A 24997-nucleotide genomic window follows, 5' to 3' on the forward strand; every position below is an offset into this window, starting at 1 on the left:
TCCCACCCTACCCAAGCCCGGGAAGGACAACCTGCGGCTGCAGCGGCTGCTGAAGAAGGCAGCCAGGAAGAACGCCATCCTCACCTCAGAGCAGGGCAAGTCCTTCCGCTCCAGCCTGTCGCCCGTGAACGAAGCCAGCCCCGACCAGGAGTGTGCAGAGAGTGCTGCCCCAGCAGCAGAGACCCCTGAGGCCCCAGCAGCCCCCCTGCCCACGCAGCTCTCCATCAGGCCCGTGGGCCACCGCGCCCCCTCCCCGTTCCGGAAGGGGAAGCCCTTCACGCTGAAGGTCACGGAGCAGCGGCGCATCGCTGAGCATGTCAAGCTCACGGCCTCCTCAGCCATGCCCCTGCTACAGAGGCCAGAAGCTCCTGAGACTCCACAGCAGCCTGAAGGCATGGGCTCCCACCTTCCCCCTCCATCTGACCCTTCAGTATCTGTTTTCCCCAAGCCTCCTCCCAGTACACCCAGCAAAGAAAGGGCACCAGAGGTTACCTATGTCACCAAGGTGAACACTTATTTCCACAGTGTCAAGCCACCCAGGGCTAAGACTCCCACACCAACCCTGACCCAAGGTACTGTCAGCCAGGAAGACAAACGGCCTACTTCCCCAGCACCTCAAACAAGCAGCTCTGAACCACCTCCTGAGCAGACACCCACCTCACTTAAAGACAACAAGGCAGCTCCCCCCTTGCCAAAACCTCCCCTCATTCCTGCTGCAGAGACAGAGCCTCCTGATCAGGCTCCCAAGCCTGTTCCTACTGAGAAGCCCAGCACCTCTGATGCCCACACCAATAAGCCTACAACCCATGGAAGTGACACTGAATGCAAGGCAGCTCCTGAATTACCAGAGCAAGACAGAGACATCCCAGAACCATCAACATCCAGCACTCCTTGGAGGCATGCACGCCCAGCAACAGCAACACCAGCACAAACTGATGGTACCGGGTCCACCCCCACAGACACCAAGGCAGAACACGTCACTGAACCCCCAATGACTCCCAGTTTACCCAACACCAGCTGTGCCCCCAGGGCTGAGCCAGCACCATCATCAGGAGAAGCACCAAGACCTCCTGGAACCAGTACCAGTGGCTGGCATCGCCTCAAGAAGCACTTGTTAGTGCAGCCAGAAGCAACCAACTTCCCAGAGTCCAAGCCAGAGAAGCTGGGACAGGAGGAAGGGAATAAAGTGGATGCTGCTCAAGCAGTCATCAAGCAAGACTGCATGGTGGTTAAATCGAAAGCCATGAGAATGTGGGATGCCATTTTATACCAGGTGGCAGTCGGCAAGGAGAGGAAGCAGCAAGCAGAAGAGAAGAAGCCTCAGAAGGAAGAAAGCATCTTTCTTCCCCGCCGCCTACCCATCCTCCTGCACAAGCCGCGCTTTGACGCCCGGAAGCTGAAGGAGCTGGCAGCCAAGCCCATGACAAAGATCAGCACCATGTTTGAGGTGGGCCGCTTCCGGCCCAAAGGGGCCGAGGAGCACACCAAGAGCTTCAACAGAACGGCATCGGGATGGTCTGTGCACTGACACCAGGCTGCTCCACACCTCTGGGAGTGCACCAGCCTCTGACCAAGCCCAGTGGAGCCAAGTGTAAGGAAAAAAGAAATTAAATAAAAACCCTCCAAGCGAGCAGCACCATGCTGCAGGTTTAAGGGTTACTCTCCATCCATTTGAAAGCTCAAATGTAACTACCACATCCACAGGTAACAGGAAAACAAACATGTTTGTTTTAAGAAGAGTCAACAACAATCACTGGAGGCAGTAACAGAGTAAAGGCACACAGTGAAGAGGACAAGCTGCCTCTAGAAAAAAAGACCAGTTTAGAGTAGGATAATGGAATCTGATTTTTTTTGTTGCATTTATCTAAGAGATTGATCCTAGGAACAACAGCAGTTGCATCTGAAATGAAGGAATCTGGGTTGCTCCATGTCTCTAGGGAGTGTCTTAGAAACCAAACTCAAAGAGGATACATATAGCCTCTAACTCCTCCACTGAAAGCATACCCCATGCCCATTTGCTGAGAACAAAATGGAAACTCATCCTTTCATCCAAGGCACAGACAAGAGACAAAGTTATCCTGCTCTCACCAAGCAGCTCATCTGCCTATCAAAACGGGCATCATCTGACAGCCTCCTAGGCTAGTCCACTAAATAACGATGCACAGAAGAATAATTTTGTTTCAATAATCAAGTTCTGTTATGTATTTTACCATGTTTTCTCCACAATAGTTGTTTGTTACAGTGGAAACATTAACCATCAAGACCCTGCTTTAGCATGTGGGTATCCAACTCTGTACATAACAAGGTGCTGGTTTCTGAGGGGTTCTGCTAAGCACATGTAGTCTCATCTTCAGGGTGAACATCATGACAGTTGCACACCTGCTTGTCCCTGATGTCCTGAAAAAAGGGCATTTAAAGGAAAATCCCCAACTCTGCCCACCCACAAGGACAACTGGGCTTTCCAGCATTGCCCTTTGCAGCTCCACTGCCAGCAGCTTGTGAGCGTGAAAGCTGGGAGATTGGTTATTTCTGTTTCACAAGGGACTTGGTCATGTGCTGGGGTGTTCCTACACAGCTAATATAGGATTGCTATGTTTAGTCCAAGTAGAATATAAAGAGCTGTGTACAGAGTTTCCTTTTACATGTGCAGAGGGTATGGAACTGACCAACAGTTGCTCAGGCCAAGCAGCAAACAGACTTAGAAACAAAGAGTCCCTTTTGCCTTTTTTGAAGTCTTCCTATTTTGCAGTGATGCTGTGAGAGCAGTTCATTTAGCAAACCTTCAGTTTTCACTTTACCAGTCTTATGTCTATTCTGTAACCCATTCCCTACTCAAAGGGCAAAAAGCAAGTAGGAAGAATAACCCAATTATCTAAGGTGGGGATTTCTTCAAACCCCCAGTTTTCAAAGAAAAAGGTAACAAGAGGTTGGAAATGTGCAGTAATCACAAGTGAATCCTAGGCAAGCCTCTGCAGGATAATTTAATATTGCTGCAAGACAAGGCTACAGAAAACACCCATGCAGCAGCACAACCATAAAAATTTAAAGAGTGCAGCATAAAACACATAAAGCAGATAAAGGCAGCCTTACCAGAGAGTGATAAATGGCACCTCACTGCAGCACAGCCAGATGGATGCCTCTGCACAAAGGTCTGGATGCACAAGAGCCACAGTACTGGCATGAAGCAGAGCAGCCAACATCAATTACATTTGGGAGACTAACTGAAGGTGGTTTAAGAAGCACTTGTGCTTTAAAACAGCTTTGTCCTGCACCAAGGACAACCACCCAGAACAATCCAGCAACTCACCCAAGGCTTAGGTTTTGCATCAGCTGGGCTTCCAGTCAGGCTGCATTCACACCCCAGCCCCACTGCACATGGATGAAGGATGGGGAAATGCCACTGGGGAGAGAATTCCCACAAGCAGAAGCAAAGAGAGGAAGGCAGGTTTGGGTGCATAGTTCAGCCCTTTTACCCCATAAAGGGCAGAGGCACACAGCAAGTATGGCAAGTCCTGCAGAGACAGACCCTGACACGAGAGCAGCACAGACAGGAGGACACATCCCTGGAGGCAACACACTTCTATCAATGGCTGCTCACTGGAAGTCATTGTGGTGTGATCCAGCCTGAGCTGCTGTGCTGAGGAAGAGAAGAGGAATGCTACTGGGCACAGAATTTGCCTATTTCTCAATGCCAAATGGCATCAGGCAGTTGCTAAATGCCCAAACTGACACCTACAAAAAAAAAAATCCTTGTTCCATAGCCTGCAGTGAGGTCCTGCAGCCCAGGAAGAGAGGGAAGGAGAAAAGCCACACCTGTCTTTAAGCAAGTAGAAAGCTGCTAAGGTGGTGTGAAGCAAGTGACAGGGGTGAGCCAGAAGGGTTTGGGAGCAAGAAGGTCATGACAGTGATCCAGTAGGAGGGAAAAAGGATGAACATAGTTCAAGGGGGTGCAGAGGAGCTGGGGAGCAGCTCCCCAGGGAGCTCAGAGCATACAAAACAGACAGCTAAGAACCAAAGTACAAAACAAGCCAAGCTCCTTCAGCTATCACAGCCATTTTGCTATTCACAGTAGAAAAAAACCCAATACTTCCATATGAACAAACCCAGAGAGCAACAGTGTAGTGCCATGGCTGTTTGGAGTGCTGGGTGGATCCTGGGGGACATCCTGTGACAGTGCTTGCCTTTCAAGAAAGGCTGCCGGACAAAGACCAGAGCCAAAGGCACTTTCATTTGAGCTGCTCAGAGAAACCCAGGTAGGGCAAACAAAACCTGCTGACAACCTAGCAAAACCTGTTTGCTGCAGAGAACTGAAGCTCAGGAGGTTCCACCTGCTGCACTGAAACAGACTTCAGGAGAAGGAGGAGACCTATAATAGGTTTCTCAAAGTCACAGGCAGAGAAGCAAGTTGAGGATGGAAGTTCTGTGGACTAAAAACAGAGCTTCAGGCAGTCTTGGGCTTGTACTGCTGCCCATCTCAAAGTAGCATTCAAAAGGGCATATCCTCTAAATGGGCACTACAAAAGGAAAAAAAAAACAAGCCTAAACAAACAAAACAATATGCAACACTCAGAAGCCAGCTCCTTAAGGGTGGGAGGGAGGGGAAAGAAGGAACACAAACCCCAGAAGAATTCAGAAACAAAAGGTGTTTTGTAGCAGGCAGAGCTATTTTAACCTTGGCAATGAAATAAAGCTTCTTTTTTATAGTAGGAAAAAAAGAGAATGAGCTTGTTTTCACCCTCAACTTCCTCTCCACTCATCGTGCCAGATGCTGCCCAGTTGGATCCAACCAGTTATCGCCTCCCTCTACACCATTCCTCCTTATTGCCACAGCCCTCCACTATCACCCACTCAAGATAACACCAGGATATCTATGAGCCTAAACACAATAGGAACATGAGATCCAAAGGCCATTTCAAGAGAGCAGGGAGACAGCAACTCAGCTCTGCCCTACCCTTGCTGCACACCAGAGAGCAGTCCTTTCTGCTCTGTTGTTCTACCCAGTACAGCAGATGTTCACATCCTTCCTGCTACAGCCTTATTATAGACTGGTTCCAAGAGGTTACTGAAGTCATTAAAAGCTTTCTCCCTGATTAATTCAGTAAATCTGGGAATTAAACCCCAGAAACAATTGAATTTCAGAAGTGCACCAGCCCCCATGCTCAGCCAGAATGATCTCCAGCTATCTCTCTCTACTCCTTGCAACTTAAGAGAGCATAAGGAAAGACAGCAGATAGAGACCATTCCTTTGAACTAGCAAAGGCAAACACATCTTCACCCACACAGCAGTAGCTAAGGGACTTGCCCTGCAGATTAAACTAACAGATATCCAGCAGCATCAGAAAGGCAGAGACCAAAACAAACCCCTGCTGTGTACCCACTCTGTTCCAGCCCAGACAGGCCCAGAAGCCAGGCTCCAGCTGTTCCCACAGAGCACCTTCCAACTCACCCGAAGTGCTGCTGGCAGAAACAAGCCCAGCATGCTGCTAGAACAGCCCAGGAGGCTGTTACACAGAGCAGAGCCATATCCCACCTACCTGGTTAATGAGTTCTCCAGACATACTATTGCTCTGCAGCATCGTCTATCAACACCTTCTTGTACTGGCCGTGGCCTGTGGCAACAAATTTGTACTTTTTGCCAGAAGGAATGGACTGAACAGGAGAGAAAGGGAGAGCCAAAGTCAGCATTTTTCTCTGTTAAATAGGCAGTCAAAAAATCAAGTAACTGAAGCCAGAGGAGCACAGGATACAGTTGCCTTTAATCCCAGAGGGCTCGGAGACAGCCCATTCTGCACTGCCTTCCTGCCCCCTTCACACAAACTCTCTGCACAGATCCATCACCACCTTCTGTAAGCATGAGGCAACACAAGAACAGGATATGCAATAGGAAAGCAAATGCAATGCAGGCATTGTGAGGGAGGGCTCATCTAAGAGCCCAGACCCCCAAGCCAGGGTTGTTTTATCCATTGACAAGAGACTGTGGGATTTACCAGGTACTGGCAATTTCAGCACAGGAACTGACAAGATACTTTGATCTTTCTCTCCCAGCCTAGACAGTCTGAGCAGTAGCTACTTGCTGCATTTTAGAAGACATTTCCACAAACATTCCCACAAAACCCCAGATCCATCTGCAAGCGATACTGCATTAGGTTCAGTTCCACTTAGTTTTGCACGTTTTGTTTACTCTCAGTGCCAAAAAGCATAACAAGAGCAAAATTGCTCAAATTTTCAGTTCCATTTGAGCCTAGAAGTCTGTGACTCCCAGCTCATGGGCTGAGAACAACATGCTATTCAAGAGACTTTTCAGAATTACTGGATATAAAAGTATTTTTGCCCCCATTTTCACTAGAGCTGAACCAATAGCAATTCACTGCTAGGAAGAGCTCTTAAGCATGCAATTGCATTGACAGATACAGGTAGCCCTCGTCCCTACAGAACATCAGCTTCTCAGTAATGCCAGCCCAGCCACCAGCTCTGCTCTTCTTCAGCAGAGCAAGTGCTCTCACACTCACAGACACCAACTCACCTTGATACTGCTCTCAGGTTTGGGATTCCCCTTCTGTTCCCAAAGGCTTCTTTTACTCACGATGTCTCCAGCCACAATATCCTGAGAAAAATTATGCTTTCATTACCCTTCACTGTTAATGCTGCTGAACATGTCTTTAATCACATCCATTTCCAACCCACACATCCGACCTCCTTTTTTTTATTTATAATATCACATCTGACCTAAAACAGCTGCTGCTAAAACCCATGACTGTGAAAATGTCTTGCTGTTCCCAGTGTACCCTATGTTTTCCTATCACTCTTCCACAAGAGTCTGAATTAGCTCCAAGGTGTTTATTTTCTTAAGTTTGTTAACTATTTAGGACATGTAAACATCAAGGCTTCTCTACCAAAAGGAATTCTGCTCTCATAAACAGACTTGCCACCACCATATTACAGAACCAGCCTCACCCACAACAGCCAGAAAGTGAAATCACTGAGAGCAATACGTAATGCTCTCTGCATTTTCCAAGTTTACAAGATTTATCACCTTGGTACTAGATGCAAGGTCATGCTTGACAACTGGAGCTCAGCCCCAGCCCCTGTAGGAGACACATGCATTCTCCCCAGCAGCTGATTTTATTCCCATTTCAAATCAGAGCGTCAATCAGCAACACAGAGGTTTCCCTGCATGGACCACCAAGGAACAATTGGGGACCCTGTCAGAAAAATGGAACCTCCAAGGTGCAAAGCCTTAGAGCACAATGGAAGACCTCCAACATTGATGCCTTTGGAGTCTGGAAGCCCCACAAACAAGATGCACCAACAGGATAAACAAGGACAGTGCACCTTGTGCCCAGGGACCAGTCCCTGCCCCTGGCACAAGCAAGGCAAGTCCTCCAAGGGCTGTACCTTACAACCTGAGGGCTTCACAGCAGATTGGGCTGTGACCTCCCCAGTCTCCCAGAGGCTTTTTGTGCTGGCTACCATCATGCTCGTGGTGGGAAGGTCCAGAGAGGGCTGCCGCACAGGTTTTGGAGCCTTTGAGGAGGTCTGGAAAATAAATGGAGAGAGTTTTGCCATCAGAGTGTGCCTCTTGATTATTTTTATCCTTGCAGATAAGGGGGTGTAAAAGGAGACTTGTAGAGTCCTACTAGTTCCTGTCAGATACTCCCACTCTTTAAGCAGAGAACACAAGAAAAAGAGCATGGGACAGCTTGCCAAAGAAACCTACTTGATGCTGTGGAGGGACACACAGACAGGAGCAAGGAGTGCTCCCACCTAAGGGAACTCCCACAATTCAGTTGTCATCTCACAGATGGCAAGGCTGAGAGGCATGGTGGGGGAGCAGCACCAGCAAAGAGGGCTCTGGGAGGGTGGGGGCAGAGACAACACAGCAACCCACCTCAATAGCCTGTGTGTACTGCTCCAGCCTGTCATCAATCTTGGACACAGGGAGAGGAGGCTGACTCTTCTTTATGCTGTTGCTGCAGAACAGAGAGGAGGATTAAGGTGTTCCCCCAGTGCCTCAGGCAGAAGGGAGGACTTGGTGAGGCACAGGCAGCCTGTCACTGCTGCCCTTCCCCACAGCAGGACCTGCTGACCATCTCCCTTTGCAGCAAGTGACCTGCCCTGCCCTGAGGCCAGCCCAGAATTACCTTTTCTGTATCGAGCGGTTCAGCGACTCAGTTCTGTCCGTGAGCTAAAGGGGACAAAGAAGACAAAGATATGACTTTTGTCCAGGGTCCTCAGATGGATGCAGGTCACCTTTGCTGACCATTTCTTGGCCCTCATCTCTCACCCATATTTTGGTTAGAAATGACTCACTCAACCCCCCATGTTCCCCTACAGCTCAGAGAGACAGTGAGCATTCCCTTTCTTCCTTCTTTCCAAGCAGGGGAAGAAAATACCAAGCAATTGCAGGGGCAAACCAACCATGTGTAAAATGAATGACAGCTGGAACACCAAACAAGACCATTTTTTCTACTCCCTCTGGTGAAGGAGAAGGTCTCTCTCAGACCTTTGGTTTCCTAGCCAGACACAAAAAGGGAAATGGCAAGTACAGAAAGACAAGGGGAAAAACTAGAGACCACATCTACAGAAGAGAAGCCAAGCATGGGAGCAGCACAGGCATGGGTTAGGTCAACTTGTCCACACCAGAGAAGCACATAGACAGGGCAGATCAGCACATGGAGACACCTGTGAGGCAGCTCTTCATGTCAAGCCATCAGGAAAAAGAGTTTTGCACCAGAGGCTCCTGTGCAATAACTCTTTGGCCAAGACAGGAAGGCAAGCAAACACTTCACAACCACTGCAGGAAAGGAAAGCTGAAATGTTGCTAAACCTTTCGTGCCCCAGAAAACAAGCAGACAGAGAGAAAAATCACCTTGAAGCCAAAAGGGGGGCTTTCTTAACACCAGCTCCCACAGAGTCAAGGAGCAGCAACCAAGTAAAAAGGAGCCTTCTCCCCTGTAAAACTGCTGCCTGTGCCACAGGAATCACCTACCAAGTTAGCAGATAAAAAACAACACTAAATGATCCTTTAAGATGCTTTCAGGGTGCCAGTGCTAAATTTCAGCTAAACAGAAGACAACACTGTGTCACACAGAGGACACATTTACCAGCTGTGCCCAGGAGCACAAGGCCATTAGAGAACAACCAAACAGTGCAGCCCTGGCTAATAGAGATGACCTGGGGAGAGCCACCCTGCAGGGTCCCCCACAGCAGCACGACAGAAGGCAGCTCTGTCTGCAGGGCAGTCTGTCTGTCTGCTGCCAGCTCACTCCTTTGCTCGCTGCTGCAGGAGCTGCTGCTTCCCTCTGAGCCACAACTTCAGAGACTTCACCTTGCTCACTGATGGGCAGGCTGGTACCTGACAGGGCACAGCACCAGCCTGAAAGGGGAATCTGGTACATCTTGGCCTCAGCTTCCCAAACACAAGCACATGTCAAAAGGAAAAAGCCTTGCCCACCCTGCCAGGGAGATGGGGCACAGGTGCAAACCATGCAGAGGCACTTCTGAAAGGTTATGAACAAGCACCAGGTTAAACACAGAGGGGCCTAGAAAGAGCTCTAAGTGGCAATGTACCTCAGTATGACAGTCTAGGGAGGAACAAACTTTCACTGTGCTATTTGGAGACCACCTGCCCCCACCCCTGGCCTTTCCTTGCAGTGAGAATTGTGCATTTCCCTGGTCCCAAGCACTTTCTGAAGGTCAGAAGAAACCACAGCTGCTTATTCAGCCAGCCTCAAAGCTCAGGGCTCACTAGCAGCCTGTGACAAAACAGGACTGGTACAAGACTTCCCCCTTGCCTCCAGTGCCCCTATTTCAGCCCTCTGAACTCCAAACACCCCAGCAGCCTACACCCACCACCAGCCTGCCCCAGGTGTGCACCCAGCCTCCAGCAGCCACATCTGGCAGGGGCACACAACACTGACTGCAGGTGCTTTTGCCTTTCCACGACAAGCAGGGCTTCTGCTGAGCTTCCTGTGCAAAACACCTTCTTGGTGGCCAGTGGGCTTAGTACTCAGTGTTCACAGAGCCCTGCTTGCTGGGGTGTAAAGATCAGCCTTCCTTTGGAAAGATTCCAAGCACAGATTTTTCCTGAGCAGTTTAACATCCAGCTCAGTGAGCTCTGACATCACCACTACAAAACAGAGACTGCATTTCTAAACCTTTCCCTGGGCTAATCCCAGCAGTTAAGCTGAGGTCAAGAAGCTATGTGTGTTTTGGGGCTGTAAAGACAGAAGGTTCACCACATAAAAGTTGCTGAAAGCATTTTCCACATTTTCCCACCAGTCCCACTTCAGGAATATGCTTTGGCTAGCCCCACCACTGTCCAAACCTGGCATTAGCACCCAGGCTGCATCCACACCTACTCTGTCTCCCCTCTTTTAATTTGACTATAAAATGGATTCTCCACTAAGAGCAAGAATCTGATGGCTGTAGATGATGAAACCTTCCTCTTGCCATCTATTTACTGATGCAAAAGAAAGTACTCATACAGTCTTTCCCACTCAGGAAATATTGAGTAAGCCACAAATAGAACAAAACTAAACTAAAAAAAAAAAAAAAAACAAAAAGCAAAGCTAGTTCTAATAGCAGATTAACAGGCTGCACAGACTCCTCACCATCTCCCCCACTGCTACAATCAAAAAGGTTAGGGCTTACAAAGGCAGAAAAAACCATTCAGTACAGAAACACTTATCTGTATCTATTGTATTCAAAGCACACACAGAACTGAGGATTTGTAGTAAATGCAACACAAGTCATAAGAGGCAATTCGGGTGGTGTTAATAATGGGAGTTTCACAAGAGCACCCATGCAAACAGATGTGATTGGGAAGGACACAATGCTTCAGAGATCAGAAATCCCCATCTGTTTAAACAACTTAAGTCATACATTTTGTTCTAATTAAGAGAGAAATGCCACTGTTTCAGTTATTGGGGCTTTTTCCCTTTGGAAGGGAAATTTCATTACGATTAAGTTCTTGTGAATTTTGTTAAATACTACACAAGTTGAAAGCACAGCTATCTCAGTATCACAATATTCCCTGGAGCTCTCAATGAGCTTTAGACTTTTAGAGTGACTGCTACAGCCTCCAACAGCTCAAGCAGGCAAAGTAGGAGGAGAGGAGGTTGACAGCCATGAAAGATGAGGCAAATTGCTCAGGTGGTTTGTCTCAGCTGGTAGCAGGATGGATAACGGGATTCACACCCCACAGTGCTGTAAACCCTGGATAATCCTTCCTCATCATTGGTTGGGTCCTTGTTGTGACAGTTGTCACCCATCCAGAGGGGCCCCAGGAACACAAACCTTTGTGGAGCACACTACAGTGTGGTCAGAGCACAGCTCCTCCTCCTCCAGGCTGGCAACACTTGGGGTCTTCTGGCGTTTCTCTGGTGCTTCTTCTTTCTCTCCATCATTTCGCCTTCTCTTCTTTTCCTGAGTGCAAAAAAAGAAGAAGCCAGGAAGTGAGTTGGTCAAACTGCTTTTTATGCAACAACAGTGATTTTCCCGTCTCCCAGGCTTCCTGCTTGACACTAAATAAACACAAAAGCACAGAAACTTTGAGTTAACATTATCTAATTTGGAAACATTCAGGAAGACGCTCATATGTCATTTGGAAGGGAGGGCAGAAATCAGGAATTTTGAAGGTTCAAGATTCTTAAATGGTATGAAAAGGGGTCCTTGCATCAGTTATAAAGACCTCTTACCACACCTGAGAGAGGAAAACATTAATTCCTCATTTAGAGGCCAAAAGGACAGAGAGAAGCTGCCTTTATTCTAAAGGGATGGAAAGGCTAACACACAGCTCAAATGCAAAAATCTTACTAGCCCCAGAACATCAAAGTCCATTTATGACAAATTATATTTGAAGCTCAGCCCCCTGACTTGCACACCTCTTGAATTCCAGCTTTGTCTCTCTCTCCCTCTCCCCTTAACCAGGAATTATCAGAACAAAAACACCTCAGCTGGGAGCAATGCAAGGCTAAGAGATCTATCAAGACAAAGTACTCCAAAGGTGTGATAAAGGCTGGGGAGAGAAAAACAAGCAGTATAATTTAGATTTGAGTTCTCCTGTAAAGCTACTCACTGCCCACAGGAGAAATAACACTTTCCTCCTCAGTATGACAGGGACATGGCAAAGCCACCACGAACTCTGAGAGCAAGGACACCCCCCTTGCAAAAGGGCAGAGGCTGCCTGCAGTGACCACAAGAAGGCACAGCACACAGGAAAAAGTGGCACCAGCCCCAGGTTAGGCCATGAAAACACATCTAATGTCTGCATGGGCTCAGCTTCCAGCAGCAATGGTGAGCCAGAACATGGGAGAGCAGCCCCCAGCATCAGCTCTCCAGAAAGAAGGTCATGTCCTCCCAATCCCACCTCTTGCTCAGCTTGTTCCTCTTCCACCTGCTCTTGAACCTCTTCTTCCTCCTGGCACACCCTCTCTTCCTCTCTGATAACCATATTCTCCTCTGGGCTTTCCTGATCCAGCTGGAGCTGCTCCAGTTTGACTTCAGCTTCCCTCACACCACTCTCCTCTTCTTGGTAGGACTGCCTTGGAGACCTACAGATGGGGAGAGATCAAGGAATAAAAGCACAGTTATGAGTCTACAGACACCATGAGGTACCTCACACCTCTGGAAATTCAATTTTATCACTTCCCCAAGCCTACAGCATGCTGGGTATTCCACACCAGGGCTCACAGCCAGTTCCAGGCACCCAGATGTAACAGCAGTCACACCTCACTCCCCCAACTTTAAGTGTCCAAGACTCAGCCCAGCTAAGAGCTGTGTCAGAGCTGCAGGGATCTGCACGTTACCAGCATCATGATGGCCAAAACCCAGAGGAAAGCAGAGAAGAGCCCTCTGCTCAAACCCCTGCCAGAGAGGCCACTGCTACCATCACGTGATGCTGGCCCAATTCCCTGCCTGGCTACAGCTAAAATTCCAGGTGCACCAGCACATCCTGCAGTCAAACACAAATCTGATGCTGCCCTCATGGCTCCCAGCATTAATTCCACGTGGGGCACGCACTGTCACCATCATATTTTCTGAAAAAATCCCCTTGCCCAGGATTTCTCTCCTGGGAAGATGAGACGCCTCAGAGAAGAAGGAAAACAATAATTATCTGATTTGTTTTTCCTGTGTTTTGCTGCTTTGGAATGTGTTTGGACGCTTTTTACCAACAGGTGGCTGTTTCATTGGTTTCATGTGATTTGTTTTGACTCAAGGGCCAATCACAGCCAAGCTGTGTCAGGGCTCTGGAAAGATTCACAAGTTTTCATCATTATCTTTTTAGCTTTCTGTAAGTATTCTTTCTCTATTCTTTAGTATAGTTTTTGTATAGCACTCTTTAATATAATACAGTATCATAAAATAATAAATTGGCCTCCTGAGAACATGGAGTCAGATGCATCATTCCTCTCCTCGTCTGGGGAACCCCACAAATATAAGAGGGCACCAAACACAGCCCTGAACTCATCTTTCACATTAGCAGAGTCTCTTGCTGCAGGAGAGCCCAACCAACAAGGCAAGAGCATGCTTCTCAAGCCGGAGCTGAACTCCAGGGCAAGGCTGCAGAGCCACTCCCCTGGAATCATTCCATGGGCAGGGCACAGTGCTTGACCAGCAATGCTGTGCTGACACTGGGTCCCAAGCCTCAGTTTTGCCCACTGGAAAAAATGGCACCCCTGCTCACAACACTCATCTCATATCCCAGCAAAACAAAGGAGCTCCAAAGCAGATGAGGTCACCCCCTGGCTTAGGGGCTTAAAAGCCACAATGGGTTTGGTACAAGAGAATTGCCACAGGTCTCCAAGGCTGCAAGAGGGGAGCCAGGAGCATGTTTATGCAATCAGCTTTGCAAGAGCAGAGCAGCCCATGCCTTTGGGCACAGAGACACTGGGAGTACAGAGCCCCAGAACTCTCACTGGCTCACAGCCACACACCAAGCAGTTATTGTCATCTTCCTTTCCCCAGCCAAAAGAGCTTTCTCCTCCCACCCAGTTCTTAGAAAATCACCTGGCTTGAGAGAGCAGGGCTAGAGAGCTGGCTAGCAGGCAGCTGCCAAAGGGCAAGGCTGACTCACTGCCCCTCCCTCAACAGGCAGCACCAAAACACAAAAACAAGTTCCAACAAGACCTTTCCACCCAGCTCTCTGCTGCTGGGAAGGCAGCTCACAGGTCAGCCACCATCCAGTCCTCCACACTGACTACATGGGGAAAAAGATGATGCATATGCTGGCTCACTTGACTTGTTTCTCATCATCCTCTCACCAAGAGCAAACAGGCTCTGAAGGCCCAGGAAGCTTGCAGCTCCCCACCAGGATGGCAGCAATGTCTTCAGCTCAAGTGCAAGCTCATATCAAAAATTAAGGCCAGCAAACACAGTGCAGCCTATAGGATGCCTTTCATAGCACAGCAATGCTGCATGGGAGGCAGCTAGGCTGGCACAGCTTCACCCCCTTGCACACCGCTGACAGCATGGATCTCCCACCTCAAAGGAGAGCCAGGACCAAACAGAAAACAGGCCTTAGCACCAAGGCCCTCAGGGGATGCAGGACCTGGTTTAGTGCTATCCAACAGACAGCAGCTATCTCCAGCCACCACTTAAAACCCAGGATTTGTTTCATCTCCAGTTAAGCAGGAGAGAAAGGAGTTGGGAAAGCCTGAACACAGCACTGCTTGTCCCAGCACAGGCAGAGACACAACCTACCTGTGCTCCCACCACACTCCAGGCTGTCCCTTGGATGAAGCAGAAAGCTGCTGCAAGGACCTTACAGGGCACAGCTCCTGCTGGCAGGACAAGCCCAGCCTTTGCAAAACAGCCACAGAGCCTGAGCTCCTTTAGCTGCCTCTCCCAACCAGCCTTCACCTACAGCTCCTGCTTTTAAAGTACCACCTCTCACTGATGGGCTTCACCTGCCATGAACACCACCTCCCCTGCTCAGCTACAGGATAAACACATAAAACCACAAGAAACAGCTGGGGAGGATAATGTTAATTCCAACTAATTCCCTCTTGAAGGCCAAGGAGGGAAAAGCAGTAGCCTTTCTTTCCAGAAAAGCTCTTTGCAAGGGGGGGTTGGAAAAAGAGGCAGCAAACCAAAAAGCAGATGATTTCTAATTGCTCCCACAGATGTTATAATTAAGTTGTGCTGGGCCTTGGAGGTCCTTGAGAAGTGCTTGTGGGGTCAGGGCTGCAAAGGTACAGTTTGCAACGGGGTTTAGCCACAACATTTGGAGAAAAGTAACCAAACTCTGAGCTCATTTTTATTTATTCAGCAGTAAATATTAATCTTAAGCATTTTTTCAGTCACAGAATAGTTTGGGTTGGAAAGGACCTTTAAAGGTCATCTAGTTCAATCCCTCTGAAATAAGCAGGAACCTTTTCAATCAGATCAGGTTTCTCAGAGCCCAATCCAACCTGACTTGAATGTTTCCAGGGAAGGGGCATCCACCACCTCTCTGTGCAAAGAATTCTTCAGGGCAAAGAAGAGGCTATGTCAAAAATTCCCTACAAAATCAAGCTGCCAAGAGAGCTGAGTCACAGAGTTCATGTGCAGGTAGGCAGTATCCAAGGGAAGTGGTTAAGGCAGGAGTTTGGTCTAGCTCTGTAAGGGAGGAGTGATGGGAAGGCTCCCAGGGCTCTTTGCTGCCTGTTTTTCCCTGCTCAAAGAGGAGTCAGGCACAAGGTGGGCTGGGGCCATAACACCCACTATGCTGACATGAGCCAGGAAGCAGCAATAACTTAGAACAGCTTTTTAGGCTGGCCTGGATTATGTTAGAGACCATTTCAGCCCCTGCAGCAGCTCAGGTGGCTTAAATCTGCTGTTGTCACTCCTCCAAACCCAGGAGTCCTGGCAGGCTGCCACTGCTTGGAGCACAAAGCTCAATCCAAACATCCCCAAAGCCTGGGGCCATCCCTGGGCCATTCCCCCCTGCCAGCCCAAAGGCAGGCAGAGAGCATCTGTCCCACTGCTGTGGGGCCTGCTCTGTCCTGCTGATGCTCCACACTCTGGCCTCATTCTTACACGTGCTGGACCTGACCTGGGGCTGGTCACCCCTCCTCAGGGACAGTCCTTTAGCTGGGGACAGGGGAACCCCTCCCCTTGGAGCATCTGTGTCCTACCCACCTCTGCTTGCGCTGCTCCAGCTTCTGGGACCAGTCACTGAACCCCTCGTCTTCCTCCAGCTCCGAAGTCCCAGATGGCTTAAAGTCATAGCTGAAACACAGCAAGAAGGAAAAGGAGCATGAGAGGCATGCAAAAAGGCCTAAAGCTGGCCTGGAAGAGCCACAGCCTGACACAGTCCTTCTCCTATCAGTTATTCCATTCATTCTTCTCTGGGTGAGCTGCACTGTTGAAGATAGCCACAGCAAAATCATTCGAGCATGTGTGGCCCTGGCCACAAATGTGTGCTCAGGCTGACAGAAAAGCTCCCAGGGAGCAAGGGAGACTGGCTGAATGCTGTCAGAAAACTGGCTGCTTCCCTGTGTCCCTCTGCAAACCCAGCCCCAGGAGAAGCACAAAGCCAGCACAGCCCCATCACCACTTCAGCTGATGTCCATCCCTCTGGCTCCCAAAAACACTCTTGTCTTTTTCCTGCAAACCCTCTGTTCTCCTATTTCTGGTTTTCTTTAGTGGGGTAAGGGAGAGCAGGAGGTTCACTCTGTCCCTCTGGAGCAAGGAAATGCAAAGGTGGGTTTGAATTAAGGGGAGTGACATGGATAGGACAAGTCCCAGCGTGGGAAGAGCTACAGGAAGGAGGGGGCAGGATTTACACAAGAGAGAATGAAGCTTTTCAGAAGATTAATAGCCAGGGCTGACCCTGGCTGCATGAGCAAGCCCAGGTGGCTGTCAGCAGCTGTAAACAAAACCAGGGAATGGCCAGAGGAGAAGAAACATCCTTGTGGTTGAGCCTGGCCCAGCAAGCTTTGGCATCATGGAGCAGGGAGCAAAACCCTTCATTTGAAGAGTTCTTGTCACTGTCCTCTTAAGCACTCAATTGAATTTGGGCAATGGCAATGGTGCTGTGCCCATGCCAACAGGACTGGAGCCTGCAGGCTGGATTACTGCACACTGCTGTGGGCCTGAGGCTGCTCACAGCACCAACCAGCAAACAGAGACCAGAGATCTCATCTGCTGTTTTAAAGACCTTTTCAAATTATTTCCTAGCCCCCACGTGAAGGGGGGGTTTGGAAAAGCTAATGACTATTATTACTTTCCAGACCTTCTGTTTGCTTTTAGAGCAGACTGCAGCAGCTTTGTCTGCAGAATATCACCGTGTGTATTTCCACAAAAGATTATGAAGGTGTCTTGAAATGCTTTTATATTAAAAAAAAAAAAAAGTCCTGAATAATTTTGGAAGTATCTTGGGAAGAAAAAGATCTTTTAATGGAAAAAAAAGGTTTTCATAAATAACTTTTGCTTTTTTTCCCAGTAAAATAGAGATGTTGCTTCTCTGTGACTATAACTCCAAATCCTGCCACCACTTTTCCATTGTGTTCAATAGATTTAGAAATAAGTTGAACACATAAATAGTGGTAAGACTGAGGGCTTGAGACAAGAATTTGGCAATTCAGAGTGCAGACTAGTTTTTGTGCTAGCCCCAGTGCTGCACAGCATCTGGACTGCTGAACCATGGACGTGGGGAGGCTGCAGCAGGATGTGCCGTGGGATGGTGGGGATGTCATCCTATCCCTTCTCCAGGTGTTTCCTCTTTGACAGCAGAGAGCTTAGCATCTCCATAAATGCCTCCTGAGCTATTTCCATCTAGGACTTTCCCCATTAAAGCACAAAGGTAATTTTAATCCTTGGAGCTGTGAACGGCACCAGCTCAGGTGCTGCTTCATGCTTCCCAGTGCCAGGGCAGCATCCTCTGAGGGAGGAATGGGAAGCTTAGCCAGGATAGGTGATTGCTTGCACTGTGATCTGCCTGGGATTGTGCATCACCTCCTCAGGCACATCTGTCTTTGCACGTATCAGGAAACTCCATTACTTTCGGTGTAGGATGACTCCCAAGTTGAAATTTAACCAAGCACTGAAATCACTGGCAGTGGGGACTCCCTACCAGAGCCCAGCCTGCCCCAAGCTGTTCCAGTGTAAACTCTCAGGGCAGTAAAACCTCCAGCCTCCAGCCAAGAAAACAATCAAAGCAGGACTCGTGGGGTTTTCTGCCCTAAGAAGAAAGCACACTATTTGCTAGTGTGCACTAAATCCAGCCCAAACCTGTGAGAGCACTTCCCCATCTTCCCCAAACACCAGGGACACACACTTGGTGCTGCAGGAGGGGTTTGCTGCAGGGAAAAGGTGTGTTGCTGAAGGATTTATCCACGGGTATTTCTTACTGGTTTTGCTGTGCCAGAGCAGCACTCTCCGAGCAGGGGCCGGTGCCGTTCAGGCCCTCCTCTGCCTGGGACCGCAGCTGCTTCTCCCGCTCCCGCCGCCGCCGCTCTCTCGCTGCCTCCTCCTCATCTTCCACGCTCCACTGTGCTGTCAACCTGCCAAGCCAGAGGGAAAACCCATCTTTAATGCCATCAGGCAGTCCTGTGAAACCTGGTAACAATCCTCTGAGGTGCCTGGGGTCCCCCCAGCAAGCAGGAGCCTTCTGCAGAGGAGCCCTCCCACCACGAGCCGTGATCCTCCAAGTGGCATCCTCACCTCCATCAGCACAGCTCCGCCGTGGGACTGAGTGATGGGCAAGGACAAGGTGGGACACAGGAACTGGGAGAGACACAGGATCTCTAGAAGGAAGATGTGGTACATATCCTCCTCCCACCTGCCTGAGGGCTGAAGCCCACTGGAAAGCACCATTCCCTGCAAAAATAGCTTTGCACCCCTACTTTGGAAGGGTTTCTAAGTAATCCTGCAATGCTGCAAGGTGTCTGAAGGGTTTGTAAAGGGTCTTGCAGTGCTGCAAGATATCCAACACCTTCATCCCAAACTTTGGCCCACAGAAGGCAAGATCTGTACCCTGGGGATGAGCTTCCTTAGGCAGCTGAGCTGCTCCTGCCCGACCAGGAGCCACAGGAAACAGCGGCGGATGGCAGCACCTATGTCCTGTCCTGCTCTGCCCTGCCTGGCTTCCTGCCAACCCTGTGGAAAGAAAAACCTGCCCTGGCTTCTCCCAGACATCTCAACTGCTGCACAATAATGCCTCTGTCAACAGAACAGCCTCCTGCATCCCCAAGGAAGTGATAAGGCGGATGCCACATTCCTTCCCTGGTGATAACGCCAGTCCAGGCGCTCCCCACGTGGGATCGGCTCCTGCTCCACTGGCAGCACCAGCTGAGATTCAGGCAGAAAGGGACAGGCCATGGGGCAGCCACCACTCACCCAAAGGACCTGTGATGGCAGCTGGAGCTGGGCAGGTCTGACTGTGGTACACAGGGCTGATGCTGGGACAGATGCCTCCTCACCCCACTCATGTCTGGCTCAGCCAGGTCCAAAGCAGACACAAAAGTTGTTTCCCCTGGCATTTTCAAGCCTGTTTACAGAAATTACTTCAGGGAGGCACACACATGGGAGCTGGGAAGTTGATCTCCCACCAGCAGCAGGACCCAGACCAACCTGCACTTCCCTACCTCAGGCACATCCTGAGGACCACAGTCCTCTGAGGATGAACCTGCTCAATGGGAGATACAGTGCAACATTATTCAGACTGGAACAAAGAACCTGTGGAAGGGAAAATGAGGGAAAAATCCAAACAGAAATGCCTTAGTTGAGACGTGTTTCAGCCCAGTTTGAGTGAATGAGGGACAGGTTTCAGCAGGCCCCAGGAGTGCCACTCTGCAGCCTGCCCAGCTTTGCCCTCAGTCTGGACTCTGAAGCACATGAGAGGGCCTCACTTCACCATGGGTCTCACCAAAAAGCTGTTTTCTTTTAAAGTTCAGGGCAGATACCTCCCTATCCCAGCAATGGAGGGGGTGGAAAAAGCCCACTGGGATTAACTGATGAAAAACGTAGCCTTTCTAATTACACTGTGAACCTTGTTAGCCTTTCCAGGGAAGACTCACTCAGAGCCTATTTTACTCTGCAGTGTGAGCAGGACTGTTGAGCTTAGCCCCAGCAGCATCCCTTTGCACAGTGGTCCCACCACCACCCTGTCAGGAAGCTGGGGATGACTCCAAAGACTGCCCTCCCAAACTCCTCCTGCCCCGAGGCACCAAAGCCAGGTTGTGAGCCCAGTGAAGAAAGGTTGCCCATGCCTGCTGTGCCCACAGAGGAGCAGGGAACAAAGCAGACCCCAGGACTAGCCCAAGAGAATGCTCCACTGCAGTGTAGTTACTGCCTGCCTTATTTTGGGTGGGGTCTTTCTGCAAGCACCAAATTCAGCTCTTTCCCTTTATACCCTGTCATCACCCCTTGCCACCTTGGTCTCCATGAGGAACAAAGCAGACCCAGACCCGAGCCTGAGCTCCCCTCCTCCCTTCCCTACTCATCCCACACTCCTATTTATTATTTTTCCTCAGGTTCCCATAGAAACCCTTGTCTGTGGACCTGGCAGGAAGCCACCATGTTGTTGTTGGTTTTTTTTTTAATATATAAATGAAGTCATTCATTAAACTCTGCCATGATCTCCCTCCCTTGTGCGACAGCTCCAGATAGTCTCCAATTTGGAAAGGCTCTTAACCCCCTCTGTCCCGTACCGCCCCAATTACGAGAAGCAAAGTCCACGTTCATGCCAGAAAAAGTTAGATTTTGATTAAAATCTTTCACTCCTTCCTCCAGTTCCTTGGGAAGCTGCTTCAGAGGCGGTGCTCCACCAACACCCCCAGCTTGGCCGGGGTGCTCTGGAGGGGGGGATCCCTTCTGAACCACATGAGCTTTCCACAGTGTGAGAGCAACACTGGTTGGCAGCCCTCTCCCTTTCCCAGTTGGATGTGACTAACTCTCTCCCCATGACCTCACCGGCTCGCTATTCTGTCCCTGCATCCTTTCCTCTGAGCAGGCTGAGGACAGAGCCGGGGGCGACCGTTCTGGGGAGAAGGATTTTTCTGCAAAAGCAGAGAAATAACTTTCCCAGCTCCCCTTGCCACAGAGCAATCCAGCTTTGCCACAGAGCAATCTCAGCTTCCAGGCTGCCCGCTGCTGTGCTGGGATGTGCCTCAGACACTGAGCATCCTGGGGAGGCTGTGATGCTGGGAACACCACCCCTCTGCTCAGCAAAAAGGGCTGAAGATAAAGCCCCCACAGATTCAAAGATACCAGCACACTCCAGCAAACACCTAAACTGAATTTATTTTCAGATTCTGAGCTCTCTGTCATGCTCAAATAGGCTGGTAGGGGAGGGAGGTTTAATAAGTGATGTGTTGGGGTTCAGTAATCACACTGACAAGCAGAGGAAAAAGGATGATTACTTTTGGACTGACCGAGCAGCACAAATATTTGTCTTTAGTGAAAAACAAACAAAACAAAATGAAGCAAAAAAACCACAAGCGAATGAGAAACTAAGCCTTGCCAAAGTCCTTGTGTTTGGGTCAGCTACAGGGGTTTGTTGGACCCCAGACAAAATGTGCCATTTCAATTTGGACAAGCACAAGTGTGAGCAGGGGGTCAGCTGTTAAATTGCCTTTTGAAGCAAAAAGGTGGAAAGATTTAATTTCCAAATGGTTCCATTTACTAAAACGGGGCCATGGTCTCCCATTTGCTCTAATTGTTCACAACCACATTCAGTAACTCAGCGTGCTCAGCCCACAGTGGTATTTCACAACTGTCTTTCCCAATCCTAGAAATAATTACCCAGTGCTTCAGGATCAGGCTGATCCCACGGATCTTCACCTCCAGCCAGCACTGCCCCAGGTTGGTCTCAGGCTGGAGAGGTTTGGGGAAGAAGCAGATTCATAGCTGCCAGTGGGACCAAGAGTTCTCAACTGCATTTCACCCATCACAGGATGGGGAAATGGAAAGCAAGACTTGAAGCTTGAGGAGCTGCAAGATGAGCTACAGCATGCTACACTCCTGAATCCAGCCATCTGCCTTTATAAAATCCCTCCACAGAGGGATTTTCATGCAATGTGAAAGGAAATTCACCCCCTTATACAGACTTTAGTGTGACTGGAGAAGGGAGGAGAAAAGGTAGAGAGACCTCAGAGGCCCCAGCAGCCCAGAGCTGTGGCAAGATTTCCTCCAGCAAGAGCTCATCACAGGGCTGGGTCATTTTTCTTACATGGCCCCTACATCTCTGCCAACAGCTTTTGGATGTCTTGGTTGAGCCAAACACACTTTGTGGAATGGTCTTCTCTCTTCTGAGGACATTCTGCAGGTGTGAGGATGAGCTGAAAGCACCTTGGTTAGCTGTGCCCACAGAGACCCTGCCTGCCAAGCATTTGGGATGCTTAGATTTCTGCTCTGACCCTGCTGCCTGTTTCAGATCCAGCTCCTGACCTCACCTCCCTCCAGACACCCAGCCAAGGGAGGGGCTTTATTTCTGTTTGCACCACAGAACACCTCTTCCTGCAGCACAGCAGCACAGGCACCCACACTCTGCATGCCCTGCTCCACATGGCCACAAACACCCACTCCAGACAAGCCAGCATGGCTGGGAAGGTCACGTTTCCTTTGGGCAATTCCTCACCAGCACTTGAGGAGATTTTAATATTCAGGCAAGGGGAATTTCTGGCAGCAGATGAGCAGTGTTTAAGGGAAACTCTGCAGACTCGAGGAGTCTTTCGCATGGTTGACGGCTCAAAGGAAGCTTGGCTGGCCCAAACCCAACCTTCAGCACTAAAGCTAATTCCAGAAAGGAAAATCAAATGCCTCCCAGAGGCTTTGGGCTTTTGCTGACTTATGCCAGAAAAACTCAGGAACCCTCTACCATCACACTGCAACAACACTGGACATTCCTGTTTCCTGAGCTCACCGGGGTACCAGGCCAGGAGTGTGTTAGCTTTGGTTGCCACCTCTGTTGGGGAGGTTGCCCCCACAAAGCCAGGGCACAAGAAGGAAGAGGTTTTGGGAACAGGATGTAGGAGGAGCCAGGTACAACCCCAGAAGATACATCACCCCATCACCTGTGAAAAACCCAGAGTCCAGCACAGCTGGAAATATCCCCTGGGAGCCACGGGGCTGCATGAATTAGAGGAGAACTGGGAAGGGCAGCCATCCCATCTCCCCTCTGTTGAGCTTTGGGAAAGGGATGTGCCAGAACCAATGCAAGGGACCTTCCCCTTCCATGCAATCCACTGCAGCCTGCGTTGCCCTGTCACAGTGCCAGATAACACATCAGTGCAGAATATGGCCTAGGACCATCAACAAGTTCATCTGCTGCTGAGCAGATCTGCCAGGCTTTATTTCATATTGCATTTATCACACATTTTATAAAGGGCCCTGACTGCTGGCAGGAGATGTGCAGCTCACCCTGTCACACGAAAGGGAAGAGGACACCCTCCAAAGGCTACAACTCCCTCACCCACTTGACCTTCTGCCAACAAATTAATCACTTATTAGAGCATATAATGGCTCTGTGTGACTGAGTCAAGTATGCTGAAATACACAGATAAAGCCTCCACTCATGTCATTCAGGACCACTGGTGTCAGGGCCACCACAGAAGTCGTGGGTTTCCATGCCTTAGGAGTAACGTGGCTGGACAGCAAAGATTACAGCTGGGTCATCATCCCACTGAATAATGAACAGGGGGAGGATAGCAGCACAATACAGGGAGACTGAGAAAAGAAATAAAATCAAGGATTATTATGTCACATCCTGAAGTTTATTTCAGCCTCGCCTCGGGAGAGTTATTCTAGCTCTGAAACAGCAGCGTGTCAGTCAAAGGCAGCCAGAGATACTCCACAAGCCTCTCCCTCCATACATTCATGTAATTCCTCAGCTGCATTGCTCCGTTCAGAGCCCAGGCTACAGAGTTTGAACAAGAAGGGGGGCAGGGGGAGAGGAAAAAATGCATCTATGTGCTTCACCCTCAGCCTTGTTCTCATACCAAGCTTCCCCACCCCACACGTAGCTGCGCAGTCTTGGCCATGTCTCCCCATTTCTCCTATAAATCACAGGTCACCTCCAGGATGTGAACAGCAGGATAGAGCTGCTTCACACCCAGGAGGGGCCACAGAGCCCATCTCCACCTCCTGCTAGAACTCTGGGGCTGTGGAGAGGCAGCACGTATGGGGTGATAAGGACACACCAAGGCATCTGGAACAGAACATGATACATCCCAAACTTTCATCAAGCAGAAATAGAAGGAAAACCACATTTAGCATCACAGAGACCTATCTCCCTTTTAAAAATAAAAGCAACTCTTCTTTTTTTAAACAGATCTTGGATTTCCTCTGCACAAGCACATCCCTTTTTTGCCCTGAGAAGGATGTGCAGATGTACAGCCACGCATGCATGTGCCACATATAAAACTCTGCCTAGTTTAGCCTTCATTAAATGCCCTGCAAAGATTGACCTGTCACTGTGTCATGACAGGCAGGGAAAGCCCCAGGATCGTAATTTACTGCTTCCACAAGCAAAACAAGACACACTTGAGAAAGCTGGTGGCAAATGGCAGGAGCAAACCCTGGAGGAGGGATGAAAGCAGGGCTGGTCCTTCATCATGAGCTTCATCTGTCCCCTCCTGCTGCTCCCAGGACTGTGGCTCCAACAAGGTGCATGGAATGCTCCATGCTTCTAGACACCATAGGTGATGCACAACCCCTCACAGAGGCACCAGGCAACCAGGGGGAACAACTGTTTCTTTTTATTATTATTATTGATTTTAATCACGGCAGACAGAACCCAAACGAATCACCTCCAAGATGATGAATTGCACCCTCAGGACCGTGGTCCTTAGCACACAGATAGGCTGGTGCAATCATGTATCAGCATCACCAGCCAGGAATTTGGCAGGGGGAGGAAAGGGCTGGAGCCTGAGCACTCCCAGCACTCCACTGCATTCAGTAGGTGTGAGAAATCAGTGCTGGGTACGACCTCGAACCACGGCCCTTTCTCATGGCCTCTCCATCTCAGCCCAAAGGTTCAAGGAATTTGAGGGTTTTTTCTACAAGGCAGGAA

At 49.4% G+C, this 24997-nt stretch overlaps 2 protein-coding genes across 3 annotated transcripts in view; one reads left to right on the plus strand and one right to left on the minus strand.

Annotated features, from left to right (window-relative positions):
- The window catches only part of LSP1 (lymphocyte specific protein 1), a 49254-nt gene that overhangs the window by 5491 nt on the left and 18766 nt on the right, over positions 1 to 24997 (minus strand). For both annotated transcript variants that reach the window (XM_036384200.2, XM_054515244.1), the window contains exons 2-10: positions 18336 to 18488; positions 16123 to 16212; positions 12371 to 12554; positions 11299 to 11427; positions 8142 to 8185; positions 7889 to 7970; positions 7396 to 7536; positions 6524 to 6604; positions 5535 to 5649 (exon numbers count right to left, since the gene is read on the minus strand). In XM_036384200.2, the coding sequence (XP_036240093.1) occupies positions 5560 to 5649; positions 6524 to 6604; positions 7396 to 7536; positions 7889 to 7970; positions 8142 to 8185; positions 11299 to 11427; positions 12371 to 12554; positions 16123 to 16212; positions 18336 to 18488 (994 nt within the window). In that variant the 3' untranslated portion in view covers positions 5535 to 5559. The remainder of the gene's footprint in view (positions 1 to 5534; positions 5650 to 6523; positions 6605 to 7395; positions 7537 to 7888; positions 7971 to 8141; positions 8186 to 11298; positions 11428 to 12370; positions 12555 to 16122; positions 16213 to 18335; positions 18489 to 24997) is intronic.
- On the plus strand, positions 2 to 1703 carry PRR33 (proline rich 33; the record flags this gene model as incomplete). Its single annotated transcript, XM_054515222.1, has 1 exon — positions 2 to 1703. A coding segment is annotated over one exon (1527 nt), but the record flags the coding sequence as incomplete, so codon positions are not given.

Source organism: Molothrus ater, chromosome 6 (genome assembly GCF_012460135.2).
Source record: "Molothrus ater isolate BHLD 08-10-18 breed brown headed cowbird chromosome 6, BPBGC_Mater_1.1, whole genome shotgun sequence".
Lineage (NCBI taxonomy): Eukaryota > Metazoa > Chordata > Aves > Passeriformes > Icteridae > Molothrus > Molothrus ater.